This window comes from Myotis lucifugus, unplaced genomic scaffold (genome assembly GCF_000147115.1).
Source record: "Myotis lucifugus unplaced genomic scaffold, Myoluc2.0 scaffold_6, whole genome shotgun sequence".
NCBI classification, from domain to species: Eukaryota; Metazoa; Chordata; class Mammalia; order Chiroptera; family Vespertilionidae; genus Myotis; species Myotis lucifugus.
In genome coordinates this window covers 17,975,743-17,991,903 of record NW_005871054.1, presented here as the reverse complement: position 1 = coordinate 17,991,903, position 16,161 = coordinate 17,975,743, and the positions used below count along the sequence as shown (strand labels likewise).

The following is a 16,161-nucleotide window of genomic DNA, read 5'->3' as shown; positions in this document are numbered from 1 at the left end:
TCAGCAGCCCCTGTGTTGAGCATCTGCCCTCTGGTGGTCAGTAAGCGTCATAGTGACCAGTCGGATGAAGGAAGGGACACCTAGCATATCAGTCTTTTATATATATAGATTATGGTAATTACCACATTGTATTGCAATTTAATTTTAAGTTTATATTCTCTGTCTTGACTAGATTAAACTTGAGGGAAGAATTTTTTCCTTATTCATCTTTGAATCCTCATTGCTAAGTATGGCACTTAATATATGCAGCACTGATAAAGTTCTGGTTGAATGACTCAAATGTGTTAAATTAAACAAACAAAAAAAAATCTGCTTAAATAAGAGGTTTTTTCTTTTAAGTACATTAAAGATTCTGTGAATTCATTTCTACTTATATAATCAGTCTAGTTTTCAATTTATAATGTTAAATTTATTGACATGGTTGTAGCAACTTTGTGATCATAGTCACTGTGAATTAAATCCCACAACTTAAAAATGTTTGACAAGTTAGCAATCATGAACTATAAAAATTCAAATTTCATTGGTCATGTAAAATTAACAACACATGCAATGATATACACAATGATACTTACATTAGCTGAAAACAATTTTGAATTGGAGACAAAGGGCTCTCTAAAAACTTTTATAATTAAGTTCAGTTCCCTTATGTATTGCCGAATTTCTGCCATAAATGCCTTTACCAAATCATAGTAAGTCTGCTCCCCTGAGGTGGAAGGTTCTTCATCAGTTAAAGATAATATATTTATATCTTCCACATCTTGATGAAACATATCCATCAATACCTACATAGTCAAAGAGATTTTAAAAAGCATAATAAAATATGAATCTATAGTCAAATTTGAAGTTAAACAGTCTAAATAATTCCTTAAAGACAGTTCTTAAATGACAAAAAAGCAAACACAGTTATCTTTTCTTGGAAAAATTGCTACCACCTCAACTCAGTTTCTCTAATACAGAATTTAACATCTGGTATCACAAACTGACTCCCCCAAGTTTTCTAGCAATACTAGTTTCTGTCTGTCTCTCTTGTTAACCTATTACTTTTAATTTGTTCTCAAATCCTATCTTGGATTTCTCTCTTAGTTTTCTTGTTTCATATACTTGCCATCACCACTTCATTTCAGGGCCTCACCACCTCATTTTTCTTATTTAATATATTTTTATTGATTTCAGAGAGGAAGGGAGAGGGAGAGAGAGACAGAAACATCAATGATGAGAGAGAACCACTGATGGGCTGCCTCCTGCATGCCCCCTACCGGGGATCGAGCCCGCTACCCAGGCATATGCCCTCGACCAGAATTGAACCCGGGACACTTCAGTCCGCAGGCTGACACTCTATCCACTGAGCCAAACTGGCTAAGGCTCACCACCTCATATTCAAATAATTCTTATAGCCTTCTTTGCCTACATTTGTTGGATATTGATCAAAATAAGTCCTGTTTTTTCTAAGAAGTCTACCATTATAACTCTTGCTGAACCTCATCTTTCCCCTTCCGTGAACTTCTACATCATTATCCCCATAACACAATAAAATATCATCTTCTCTTTGGTGACTTTCTGCTTGTTTCACAAATGTAAGTATCAACTCTGAAACCTTGTTTTATACTTCTCTTGCATCTCCTCCTTGTGTGAGCACGTAGGATATACTCAAAAAATATTTGTATGGTTCATTTAAAAGTATCAAATATTTTATGTTAATTAAAAAGTAAATACTTTAAAACCAAATATTTATTCATTTAAAAATAAAAAACCTTTGAAATCCTTCATCAGGTCAGGTGATTTTTACTCTATACATTCACATTCTAAAAAAAAACAAATAAACACTAAAATAAAAGTAAATGGATTTAGTAATCAGAAATAATATTCCAAGTCAATAACAATATAGTGAGAAAAAAATGGAATGAAATGCTTCATCAGAAAATATTTTCTTTTCCACAAAGTCATTTTTATAAAATGAAAATTCTGAGGTAGTATAGTGCAATGACTAAGAACTTTAGAGTCAGATCTGGAGTTCAAGTCTAGGCTTTGAAACTTCTTGGAATATTCTGGACCAAATTCTTTATGATCTTCAGTTTCCATTTTATACAATAAGATAAGAGCATCTATTGTATAACAGTATCATAAGGACTAAATGAGATGAATCACATATATGCTTAACTTTAAAAAATGTTTGCTCTTATTAGAGTAAAATCATACAAATAGTATCTAAAGAAAGCTAGGTATTAAAATAACACTCTTAAGAGTTTAGTATTTTCACATTTTCAAAAATCTTCTAATCCAAATAAAATTTTAAGATATCACTAGTAAGAGATTATTATTAACTCGACTTGAAGCAACACATAAAAGAAAAACTGTATGACATGTTTAAACACATTTTAATACTATATATAATACTCTATTTTCTTAAAGTGATATCTTCAGTACTTGCCATTAGATTACTTTAAATGTACCTTAACACAAGATATACAATTTTATTCTGACTGAATAGCATTCAGTAAGTCACATAAATATTTAAGAACAAAACAGAGAAGATCAGTATCCTACCTTATCAGCACACATTGCTACTTTTATATCTTGTTTTGTAATTTCATAATGCTGTATATTTCGTACATAATTCCCCACCAGCTTTAAAATGTCTGCAGAAATGTATTCTAATACTGCTACTATGTAAACAGAAACCTGGTGGTCAATTTTATAACCTAGGACCTCCTGAAAAATTAAAAGAAAAGCATGTTTAAAAATCATATACTATAACCTTGATACTGATTTAAAACATGCATACAATTTAGCTTACCTTTTACTAAGGCCTGTGATTATCAACAACATTTCATTTTAAGTGGTTCATTTATGAATAATATATTAATTGCTACTTGAAAATGTGAGCTAAGAAAAGATAAGACCAAATAACCTATCATCATGTAAAATGCTTAAGAAGTACAGATTACTAAATAGATAATCCATAATCTACAAAGGGAAGCCCAAATTTGGGGATATGGGATATGCTCGTTGTAACCTAATTCAGAATATCTGGAAATAACTATGACAAGAGGTTTTTTTCTCTATATAGAACAAGAGTTAATATATTATTGGTATATGTGAATGAATATCTATTAGCCTTGTACCTCTATCCTTTCCAAAGGAACCTGGGCTTTCCTAAAACCTGGTATCTGAACTGTTTACATGGAAAACAGTTCATGCTATGTCCTACTGAGCAATAGTGGTTATTAACAGCATGTTAAATAGTCCTATTATTAGACTTCAAAGAGAGCATGGGCTTTGTGGAATTTACCAGTTCCTATAGGAAAACAAATTATATTTTCTAAACAATTCAATTAAGGGGTGGAAAAGCTAATTTTGAAATAAGTTTACTTATGAGTTGGAGACAGGATATGTAAAAACGATTAAATATTTATAGTGGCAAGGATATATTAATAAGTTGAAAGATCCACTATTAGACCATAAAACTCAAAATTCAGGATTATTAATACAGCATACACATATCTCAACTTGTTAATTCTCTTAGAATGTAATTCAACATATTCATGATAAAAATCATGAAAAGATAATTATAAAGTAGGCAATTACTACGAGTTTAGTAATTTTATATAACTTGCACTTATTTCCTCAGACTATTTAGTAAGATATAGGCAGATAATTCTATTCAAACAATGTGAGTATAAAATATAACCTTTTGACGCTCTTAAACATCACCTAAGTGTTTAGCCTTAAATCCTGGACAGATCAAATAGACCTGGATTTCCTAACTCTTACTTTTAGCCCTGTGAAGTTGGACTATAAGATACTTAATCATTTTCTACCTCAATTACCTCATCTACAAACTGGGGATAATGATAATAACTTAGCTCAGTAATAAAACTTAGATCATGCATGCAAGCATTAACATTTTGCTTGTATTATAGTATGCACAAAATTACTGATATCAAAGTGTTAAGATTTTAATTTTTATAATATCTATATTTTTGATGTAAGAGTTAAACAATAGTTTCTTCACTGTATTAAAATAAAAATAGCATTATTAGAATTTGCTGCAGTTCCTCTTTCTATGAGCTCTGGTGAGACTCAGCTGACGGAGTGATTTAAATAAGTAGGACTGGATGACTAGGTGATCTTTAGGGAATGTTTGTTCAAAGAGTACACATAGCCCAATGGCAGTCTCACAGAGGACCCTACCATCCAACGATGTGTAGGACTAAGACCTGAAGGATTTATAGGGACATTCAGGTCAAACCAACAAGAAAGAAGGGTTATAAATTCTCTTTGAGGTTCTACTGATTTCTGAGATGAACAAAATCCACAGCTACAACTTTCTTAGTTCTTTCAATTTGCTTGACTATTACTGTTGAAATTACTTTAAATCATGTTGTCCAACTTATACATTCCTCTTATCATATCATCCCATTCACCCCCCATAACATGAATTCCTGGAGAAATTTAAATGAAAAAGAATTACTTTTTTACTTTTCAGTTGACTTTATTCCATAAAATATATTATTCTTAGTGTTTGAAAAGTAGGGGTTTTATTTTGCTTTTAAAAGGCAAAGAAAAAAAAGAGAGACAGTATTTCAGCTTTACCTTTAATAAAGGATGAATTTTTTCTACTGGGAGAGATAAAGGGTTTCTTCGCTTCCTTTTTTCAATAGCTGACTGGGCATCAGCTATTGCCCACTTATCAATTGGATGAGGAAAACTTTTTTGAACACGTTCCTTGGAAAATAGGAAAATAACAACTAAGCAACAAAATATATTAAATAGTGCTCTTCACTTACAATTTACTTTTAAAATCCAAGAATACCAAGAAAGTATTTTCACATGTTGTATACTTATACTACAAACATACTTAAACTATAGCTGTCAACATATTAGTTTCTTAATTAGGCAATAAGGAATGTTTAATTCCTTGTGTTATGGGCAAAAATCACATCCTGAATTTCAATTTCACTATGATAAAGCTAATAACAAGAATGAGTAGAAGCCATTTTAAACATTATTTATATAAAAATTTAAGGAACAAGACCTAAGCTCAAGAAGTAAATATCTAATTCTCATTCATTGTCCATACTTTCAATACCAATTACAAGCTCATTTTATACTTGAAACCTCCAAGAATTCTTTTCAATATCCATCATGCAAAGGTATTTGCCTTCAAACCTATTTACAAATCATAGAAATCAAGGGTTTATATTAGTAACAGAAATTTTAATACACTGTAGCTCATCATTAGAGTTTGAATCCTCCATAGGTTATTACTTTTTAACAAAATACTTGATTTTAATTTACAGCACTTATTCAGTTAGAATTTCCATTGAAAGTGAAAGAACTCATGTTAATGTAAAAGCTGAATCTCCCTACTTTAATAAACTAATGTAATTCACTTCAAGCAAAAAATACTGTCATCCTCTCAAGTTTTTAAAATCACCTTTCAGGATACCAAAATTACTAGTAAAACCAGTAGAGGTCGCTATTACATAATTTTAACATGGATTTTTAATCACTCAGTATTTAGTAGTACTACTAGATAAAATTAAACATCACTCCTTATTATAAATCTAAATAAGAAGTTTTTTCAGTTGTTATTAAAATGGAAAAGAAAAATAGATTTCCATGTGATGTGGGGCTGGGGGACAGGCAGGTTATTCTAGGACATGTTAAGAATAAATTTATAAATTAAGAATAGTTTAACTCTTTCAAGTTTAATAAACTTTCTTACTATCTATATTCAAGGCTAAATCAGCTGCCAAATATAAGAAGTGATCATTTTAATTCTAATTAATGGAATCAGTAATGTGTTGTAAGAAATTATTGTAGTTAAAAATGGAATTTACATACTTTTTCAAATGTCTAATTGAAAAGCTTTTTGCCAGGATAGTTTATCCTCATATAACACAGGCAAACATAAAGATCCAAAATATTGGGGCAGTTTAGATTGTAAAAAAGGAAGACAAAAGAGAAGGGGAAAGGGTAGGAAGGAACAAAAAAAACAAAAATTATTTTCCTTCTTCAAGTCAACACTATAGAATTGCTATTCCAATAGAACAACTTTACTATGATTCCCAATTAAAATTTTCACATCAATGGTTTTAGTCCATGGTTAATTCAATGGGTATAACCATGGTACAAACCTTATAATAGTATGACCCTATGGCTTGTAACTTTTTTTTTAACCTCAACTCATAGGAAGAAATCATAAATTTTTAATACATTTTATATTATATCCTTACCCATCACACACACACTAAACTGGAACAAAGTTTCATAAAATAAAACTTGTCATTATATGCAGTGAACTAATATTTTCTATCATTAAAAATATGTTAGCTGGGCAATGCACTAAAGTGATTTTATGACCTAGAGTCTAAAAAGCACTCGAATAGAGTGGTGATAGAAGCAGTAGAAGAAAACAGAAGGTGAACTCAATCTGACCATTCTAAAGATACTTGACATGTATCTTTGAAAAAAAATCATGGTGGAATTACAGAGGAAATTGTAGCCAGGAATTGGGGTGGAAGAAAAAGAAAATACAACAGCAATCCCTTTCCATCTCAGTTTCATCTACCTAATTCTAAGTGTATCTGTTGTTTTTAAGAAACAAGGGGAAAGAAAATCAGGAAAGACAAAAAAGAATGCAGAAACTGGCTGGTGTGACTCGATAGGTTGGGCTTTGTCCTGTGCAACAGGAGGTTGCAGGTTGTGTGCTTGATTCCCTGGTAGGGGGCATGCAGGAGGCAGTCGATCATGTAATCTCACAACAATGTTTACTTCTCTCTCTAAAAATCAACAAACTATTTTTTAAAAATAAAAAAAGAATGCAAGAAAGGAGAAATAACAATGATCAAGAACACATTTTAGCCCTAACCGGTTTGACTTAGTGGATACAGCGTCGGCCTGCAGACTGAAAGGTCCCAGGTTCAATTCCAGTCAAGGGCATGTACCTTGGTTGCGGGCACATCCCCACTAGGGGGTGTGCAGGAGGCAGCTGATCGATGTTTCTCTCTCATCGATGTTTCTAACTCTCTATCCCTCTCCTTTCCTCTCTGTAAAAAAATCAATAAAATATATATATATTTTTAAAAAGAACACATTTTAAATTTACTTAGTGAATTACTGGAATAAATTATACAACTATATACTTAGGAACACCAAGGGTCAGAATGTATGGGAAAAAACTGGTAAGGTCAAAAAAGATGCCATGAATGTGGAAAGGCCAAGTTGAAAGAATTACTTTATCTCTTGTAGTGACAAGTTTAATTAAAATTTTAGAACAAAATAAAATTTCTTTTCATCGTATTTTAATATTTTTTAAAATAAAGAAGCCCAAGGAGAAATAATCAATGAAAGATTCATGAATTAGAATTATATTACTCTGCCACTTTCAAGATTAATAATTTTGTTTGTTTGAAATGAGGAACTCCATCTTGATTAATATCTAGTGGCTTTGAGAAAATAAATAAGACACAGAGGTAGGTTTGAGATACAGTTGTCTCTTATTAGCAGAACCGTGTCTTTTGCTTTACTTAATAAAGGGGTCAAAATAGATAATCTTAAACATCAATTTCAAGACAAATATTCTAGGACATATCAAAACTACACATGCATGTCCATGTAAATATTCAGACCACAGGTAATTTTAAAATCTAATAGTATTAAAGGCTTAGAATGTGTGGGAGATTTTTTTGTCTAGAAAGGTAGAAAATATGGAGAACTTACTTAGGAAATCTAAATGTTAATGGAAAGTATTAGAAAATTACAAGGATTCTTTAGGATTCAAAGAAAAAGAAAAAGTTAAAGAAAAAAATGAATGGAAAAGGGAAGCAAACTTTTAAAGTTTTAGGATATGACTCACGGGGGGAAAAACAGTCAAAGATAAGGAATCCAAGAAACCCTGAGTTAAATGAAAAAAAAAATGTGTCGGTGCCCTAAGAAATGAAAGTTGGTTAAATACAGGACACATAGGTAAACAAGGGAAACAGGAAAGACATTACAAATAAAAATCACTCTAGACAACCAGAGAGAAATAATGAACATGTACCATTATGAAAGAATAAGATCTAAGAAATTATACAAAGAAAATACTTTACCAAGGACTTATCACATAAGAAATAATACTAGTTTTTGCTTTTATTTTTAATAAGATTAAGTATAAAAAATGAGGAGGGGGAGAACAAACCAGATTTGAGCAACTTTTATACACAAACTTTTAAAACAAATTATTTTGAAAAGACAGGGCCAAATAATATATACCCCTCCTCTGCATTCCCAGAGCATTTATATATACTTCCTATTGATCTGGAACACTGCTCAATCGACAACAGATATTCAGCTATTAGTATCATGGATTAGTGAATATTGGCTACATCAATGAAACAAATCCCATTCATTTGGACTATGATTTTTCAATTTGTAATGATCTGCAGTACAAATTATCAATACATTTTAATTAGCAAAACTAAAGATATGTATGTAATCCATCAATTTTCAAGTACTTTTAAGTACCTAATTTCCTAAAGCTATAGGGCAACTACAAATCATTTTTAGTTTGTGATTAAAACAAATCCCCTAAGGGCCCAATATTAAGCAAGAACTGTCACTCCACTTTGAATTATGCTTATTCTTTAAAGTAATCAAAATGTATTCTTTAGAAAGATAAAAAATGCATATATTCCACTAACTCGGACTGATCTATTTTTTTAGTACATTTTTATATGGTCCTCAATTTTTAAAAAATTTTGATGAATTCTCTCTTACCCCAAAATTTATTTGAAAGTCTTGCTAAATTCACAGCCCTTATTACTTTAAAAGCTCCACAAATGTATTTTTAAAATTTTGAAAATGTATTAAAGAAATAAAGAGCCCTGGCCAGGTGGCTAAGTTGGTTGGAGCATCATCCTGTACACCAAAAGGTTGCAGGTTCAATCCCTGTTTGTGGCACATACGGGAAGCAACTGATGTTTCACTCTCACATCGTTGTTTCCCTCTCTCTGTCTCAAATCAATGAACATATCCTCAGGTGAGGATATTAAAAAGAAAGAAAGAAAGAATTCTAATAAACGAATAAAATGAAAAATTACTTACTGATAGAAGAATCTAAGATACAATTACGTTCATCTAAATATCTCCATATTCTTATCTAAATACCCTGCCAGGAATGGTAGATAAAGAAGGGTATTTGACTCTTGATTGGAAAAGACCCAGGTTTCCATCTTTAAAAAAAAAAAAATCTATTCTACCATTCTGAGGTTAACAGTCTAATATATAAAATAAGGAGAGCCTGGCTGGTGTGCTCCATAGTTGAGCCTCGACCCATGAATCAAGAGGTCACAGGTTTGATTCCTGATTAGGGCACATGCCTGGGTTGCAGGCTCGATCCCCAGTAGGGAAGGTGCAGAAGGCAGCGAATTGGTGTTTCTCTTTCATCGAAGTTTCTATTTCTCTATTCTTCTCCCTTCCTCTCTCTCTTTCTTAAAAAAAAAAATCAATAAAACATTTAAAAAATAAAATAAGGAGAATAACTACTACTCTACCGGGTTGTTGTAAGGACATAAAAATATATATGGCAGTACTTTGAAATTACGAAGCCTATTATATAACTGACTGCTATTTCTATTACTGTCATATTCTCTTTCAAAAATTCATTCCCAACCCTAAAGCCAGCTCAATGGAATATCACATGGCTACATCTATCTTAAGGGCCCAGATTAAGTGCTTAAAAATCATAAGATAGGACGTAGGGTAAATATCTTTGATATCTCAGAAATTTTCTGAGTACTAAAAAACTATAAAATATCCTTTTTTATTTAGTCTTAAGTACATATTGATTAAATATGTGCAAGTGAAAGACTGAGAGACTCATTAGTATTTCCAAGAAGTCATGATCTCCTTCAATACTAGAAAAGTAATGAATTAGTTTCTATATTAATTAAAAGGAGGAAATTAAATAAACATAGGTATAGTACAACATATCTGGAAAGAGCTTTTTGAGTCTATGCAATGTTACCAAACTAGCAAAGTCCTGGGATGTACCAACATTGGAATGATAAGCAAGACAAGACCTTTTTTTCCATTTTAATACAGTAGGCATAGGGTTACATGCTGCATTTTATAAACGCTGTGGGTGAACCCAACTAGAATCCAAAAGAGCAAATGAAATTGTTAATGAGGAGAGTCAGGTAACCAGTTCTATTCAAGATCTACTCTGAAGCCCACTGTAATCAGTGCCTAAAAGAAATTTTGAATAAAAGACATTTGACCTTATAATTCAAAGGGAAAAAGGGATAAAATGTATGAAATCTACTTTGAATTACTTAAGTAATCAAAGTAAATTACTATTCCATAGTACACAATCTCTCCTACATTCACAACCTCTGTAATTTGATGTTCCTCAATATCTCTCTACTCAACTGAAATCTGGATCTCCCCTAAAAACTTAGGGTAGGACTGCCCTTGTCTCAAAACCCACATGAAGGTGAATTCTGCATCTTTTTCACTCTGCAAGCTGCTTCTGGAACATCACTCTTTTCCACTCTCATGTAAAGTCCTGCATCATCTTGTGGGACTTCACGTCTACATTAAGGATACATAAAGTACCATGGCCTCTTAATTCATCACCTCTAGTCCAGCCACCACCACATGGCCACATCCTGTTTTGTAACAATGTTACTAAAGAAACCTTAAATTCCAACAACTGTCTCTGATCCCAATCTATTCTTCTCTGCTCTCACTCAGGTATTCTAGTGTTCTCAGTTCTCTGACCTTATTAGGAAATCCAATACCTCGTTCCCTCCATATTTTTCCAATCTGCCTGCTCTCTCCCACCTGGCAGAATAGCTTAGTGGTAATGTATGCCCCCAAAACTTAGACTTTCTGGGTTAAAGTCTTGGCTTCTCTACTTATAGTTGTGACCTTGGGCAACTTATTTACCCTTTCTACTTCAGTTTCCACATTTATTCATTCAATACCTATTTCCTGAGTACCTTCTCAGTGCCAGTTCTAGGTGGTAGGAATCTGGCAGTGAACAAGAAAAAAAATCCCTGGAGTCTTCATTCTAATAAGGGGAAAAGTAGTATCATCTTCATGGGGTTATTAAAAACTTTAAATGAAATGTAAAACATAAAAGTGTTTAGACCAGTGCATAATACTGTAGCAAGTACTCAAACATCAGCTATTACTACATTTCACTTTTTTCCTTATCCAATTTAGATTCTCTGATGTTATTTTCAGTAGTTTCTCATTGGATAAGCCTCAACCCTCAGGGAAACAGAGCAGGCCTGGGGTAGACAGAGATCTCTCCTCCCCAGCCACTGTGCGCCTTAAAATCATTATTATATTCTATGTGCGTTATGTCCTGAAAAGGGCTCTAAAGCACTGCTATTACCAGTCTTCACAACTCCTTTGCCCTACTGTTCTTCTACTGTATATCCATGGTGAAATACCATTTAACCCAACAATTTTGTGCGTGTGCCCACATTTGAGTACTGCAAAGGAAATGTCACAAAGATTTGTACAACTATACATTTGAGGTCATTAACGTCAAATGATCCATCATTGATTGCCATAAGCGTCTTTTATTTTTCCAGCTCCATCTCCCATTCGCAGTACTTCAAACCTTATTTCTTTCCTCTCAAACTTTTGACTCCTTCAGTTTAGATGCCTCTACTTCTGAGATGCTAACCTTAAGCCCCAAAGCCTATCTTTTAGTTTGCTCCTTTTAAAATTTCCCACATCCCATTTACTCATAGTATATATCACATTATGTTATTATCCATATACCTATCTCTATCTCCACTAAACTATAACCCTAAAAGGACAGGAGTCATGTCATCTTTGAAACAGATTGTAGAACTTCTTTCCTAGATTTTTAGGTGTTTCCCTCCCAAATGGTAGAAAGGGGTCCACTTACTATCTAAAATACATGTAATACCTGAAGATCAAAATATTAACTGTGATGTTCTCGAAAGGATAGCTAGCTTTACAAAACAAACAAACAAATAAAATACTTGGACATATTCTACTCTTAAAGGTATGAAAATATATAATATAATTTAGCATAAGAAGTAATGTTTAGAGGCCAACAAAAGATCATTTTAGATTAAAAGCAAAACATGGAATGGTTTGACAGCTAAAACATAAACAAGCTATCATACTCCCAATACAAAGTTAAAATAAATCCAATCTTTAATTTTTAAAGAGTTGAACTGAAGAGCAACTCTTTCCCCTTCACTAAAATTACAATAAACACATAGGTTTTATATATTAAATACAATGCAAATTTATCATACCTCTACATCTGAAACACTTCGGGGCTGAGCCTGGCATAGCATATTTAATAACTGCAAGATTAATTCTTCAACATACTGAAGAGCATCGTCACTAGACTCAAGAGTTGGATGAACTTGTCCCTGGACCTATAAACAAAAAGCAAAGTAATTAAAATTTAGGTTTGTTTCATCTAATTAAACAAACAAAACCAATAATTTTTTTTTATCCTCACCTGAGGATACTTTGCTTTTCAGAGAGTGGAAGGGAGGGAGGAGAAGGTAGAGAGAAAGAGAAACATCAATGTGAGAGAGACACATCAATTGGTTGCCTCCTGCACACGCCTCTCAAAGCCACAACCCTTCGGTGCGTGGGCCAATGCTTCACTGATGTACACCGGCCAGGGCCAAATAAATTTTTTTTTTTTTTTTACTGTGGGTTTGTACTCAAGAACATGGTATGGCTCACAAATACAAATTTGAGTGTTATGACACAGAAGTCAGAAGAGTCAGAAGTTCTCAACCTTTTCCCCAGCCACATGCACCATACATGCTTATTAACATGTTCTTGGAGGTCCACATATCTAATTGCATAATTTCAATATTTTTTTTCTTAAACCACAGTTACCCTGTGGGAATATAGAGAGGGTGGGAGAGGCTGAGCCAGGGATAGATACAGTTTATATGGTTTTTGTCAAGTACCAGTGGTAGCTGGAACATTTACTTAATATACCACTTGGGCAAAATTGAACTCCTATGGATCTCTGTCCCTTACTTAACTCTATCTTTCCTATTAAATGATAAAATACAAGAGGGATATTTCTTATCTTATTCATCATTGTAACTCCAGCATAATGATGCGCACATAATACAAGCTTGATAAATGTTTGTTGAACACAAAGTCACCCTATATCAAGGGACACAAAATGAGTACTTTTGATGATTTGTACTGTCTATACTTTAGGAAGATAATTTGGTGGTCACTCATTCATAAACACTTAATAATCTTTACCTTTATTTTGTTATTATTTCTTTGGAGGCACCTCAGGCCACTGGCCTCTGTAAAACTTACATTTTAATAATCAGCATAATATTTACTTGCGTCCCTATGGGTCAACATTTTTCCTCCTTTTAAAAAAATGGCTGAAAATCAGTTCCAGGGACAATACATGTTTCTAAATATGTTCGTCTCTCTAAGGGAAGTAGAGCACTCATGAAATGAAAGTGTATAGCACTCACTGGCCAAGGACACTTAGTATGGTATTCTTCTTTAAAAAGTACTGAGTACATATATATACAAACATATCCTTATCTATGTACTTTTCATGTATATTTTTAAAACTCATTATATGATACACTGTTTATAAAAATCTCCTCATACACAGAGGCTGTCAATCTTCCTTCACCCCTCAAATGTGGATTTTATCCTTGACTGTCTTCTCCCTTTTTCTCTTTGCCCAAGTAATCTCATTTTCTTCCACATTTTGAACTATCACCTGTGTGGGTGATTCCAAATCTATTAGTTCTGACTTCTCTCCCAAGTCTTAGAACAACATTTCAAGTAACTTGCTAGATATCAACACCTATCCAACCAAAACCTCAAATATAACATAGAAAAAAAGTTGAACAAGAAAAGCTGTATCTCACATAGAACTGTGTCTCACAAATGTGGTGTGTGTGTGTGTGTGTGTGTGTGTGTGTGGTGTGTGAAAAACACAGTAAAGACTGCCCTGATTTCACTAAGATGTAGTCCTGGAAAATAAGCTCTAATTGGGGGTTACATTCCTGTCCAAGGCTCCAGCATCACAAACAATAGCTATAGATTTACAAAACCACGTATTAGAAATAAAAGGGTCTTTAGAACTCATTTAACTCAGTCCCTCTATTTAGCAGATGAGAAAAAAAGGAGACACCCACAATCCTATAGCTAACTGATAATACTTTACGTACTGAACCTCGGCTTCCTGGCATGTAGGCCAGAACTCTTTCCATGAAAATGCTGACTTTCAAGCCTGAAGGAGTCTTGGGAGTGTCCTAACACCCCTTCAGTATAAGGAGCAGAATGCCCATGAATTGTGTCTACTTATATAGTGGGCTTCTACATAAAACTTGGCTTGAAATATGTTGTCATAATTAAACACTGGCATGTCATAAATGCAAACAGCATTATCTTTAGAATCTAAAAAGGTAAAGGGATCATTTTTTACCCATTTTTACACAAAGGATCACAATGCATTATATGAAATTAAATTCTTCATTAATATGGCTCCATTCCGAGCTGCTTTTCAATTTACATTTTATGCTGAAGCAATAAATTTTCAGCTTGCTGAAACATGTCGCGCAGTTTCATTCACACTGTTCTATCATTCATTCTCTTACCCTTTCAGTTACCTATTTGACTTTCAAAACCCAGATCGCACCTCAGCTGGGAAGACAGCCTTGTTTCTTACATTTTTCTAAGTCAGAATTAATCTCATTCATTTAACTGATTTACTGAATCTATTAAATATCAGATATTCTATTAGATGAAGGATATATAAGCACATCTCATTTTATTGTGCTTCACTTTATCACACTTTTTATATATTGTGTTTTTTTACCAAACTGAAGGTTTGTGGCAACTCTGCTTTGAGCCAGCCTATCAGTGGCATTTTCCAACAGCATTTGCCCCCTTCGTGTCTGTGTGTTACATTTTGGTAATTCTCACAACATTTCAAACTTTTTATTATTATTATATTTGTCATGGTAGTCTGTGATCAGTGATCTTTGATATCACTATGTAATTGTTTTGGGGCACCACGAACCACACCAATAGAAGATGTTGAACTTAATCAATAAATGTGTGTGTTCTGACTGCTCACTAATGGGCCATTCCTGATTTCTCTCCCTCTCCTTGGGCCTCCTTATTCTTTTATTAAAATATATTTTTATTGATTTCGGAGAGGAAGGGAGAGAGAGGGAGGGAAGGAAGGAGGGAGGGAGGGAGGGAGGGAGAGAGAGAGAGAGAAACATCATGATGAGAGAGAATCATTGATTGGCTGCCTCCTGCAGGTTCCATAGTGGGGATCGAGCCCGCAAACCAGACCAGGAATCAAACCATGACCTCCTGGTTCATAGGTCAATGCTCAACCACTGAACCAAGCTGGCTGGGCTGGGCCTCCTTATTCTTTAGACACATCAATATTGAAATTAGGCCAATTAATAACCCTACAATGACCTATAAGTGTTTAAGTGAAAGGAAGAGTCGCATATCTCTCACTTTAAATCAAAATCTAGAACTGATTAAGCTTAGTGAGAAAAGCATGTCAAAAGTCAAGACAGGCAAAAAAGCTGGCCTCTCATGCCAGTTAGCCAAGTTATGAATGCAAATGAAAAGTTCTTGAAGGAAATTAAAAGTGCTACTCCAGTGAACACACAAATGAAAAAAAAAACGAAACAGCTTTCTTGCTGATCTAAAGAAAGTATTAGTGGTCTGGATAGAAGATCAAGCCAGCCACAAGCCCCCCCTCCAGCCCCCCCACTAAATCAAAGATTAATCCTGAATAAGGCCCTAACTCTCTTCATTCTGTCAAGGCTGAGAGAGGCAATACAGCTGCAGAAGAAAAGTCTGAAGCTATCAGAGGTTGGTTCATGAGGATCAAGGAAGAAGCTCTCTCCATAATACAAAAGCACGAGGTGAAGCAGCAAATGCTGTTGTAGAAGCTACAGCAAGTTATCCAGAAGATCTAACTAGGATAATCAATGAAGGTGGTTATGCTCAATAACAGATTTTCAATGTAGATTAAACAACCTTGCCGGAACCGGTTTGGCTCAGTGGATAGAGCGTCGGCCTGCAGACTGAAAGGTCCCAGGTTCGATTCCAGTCAAGGGCATGTACCTGGGTTGCGGGCAC

At 33.8% G+C, this 16,161-nt stretch overlaps 1 protein-coding gene across 1 annotated transcript in view; it reads right to left on the bottom strand.

Moving 5' to 3' along the window:
* Positions 1–14,240, bottom strand: part of SOS1 (SOS Ras/Rac guanine nucleotide exchange factor 1) — a 75,400-nt gene extending 61,160 nt beyond the window's left edge. The window contains exons 1-5 of the mRNA XM_023746182.1: positions 14,220–14,240; positions 12,294–12,419; positions 4,594–4,725; positions 2,545–2,709; positions 573–782 (exon numbers count right to left, since the gene is read on the bottom strand). Of these exons, the coding sequence (XP_023601950.1) occupies positions 573–782; positions 2,545–2,709; positions 4,594–4,725; positions 12,294–12,419; positions 14,220–14,240 (654 nt within the window). The remainder of the gene's footprint in view (positions 1–572; positions 783–2,544; positions 2,710–4,593; positions 4,726–12,293; positions 12,420–14,219) is intronic.
* Between the last annotated feature and the right edge of the window lie 1,921 nt (positions 14,241–16,161).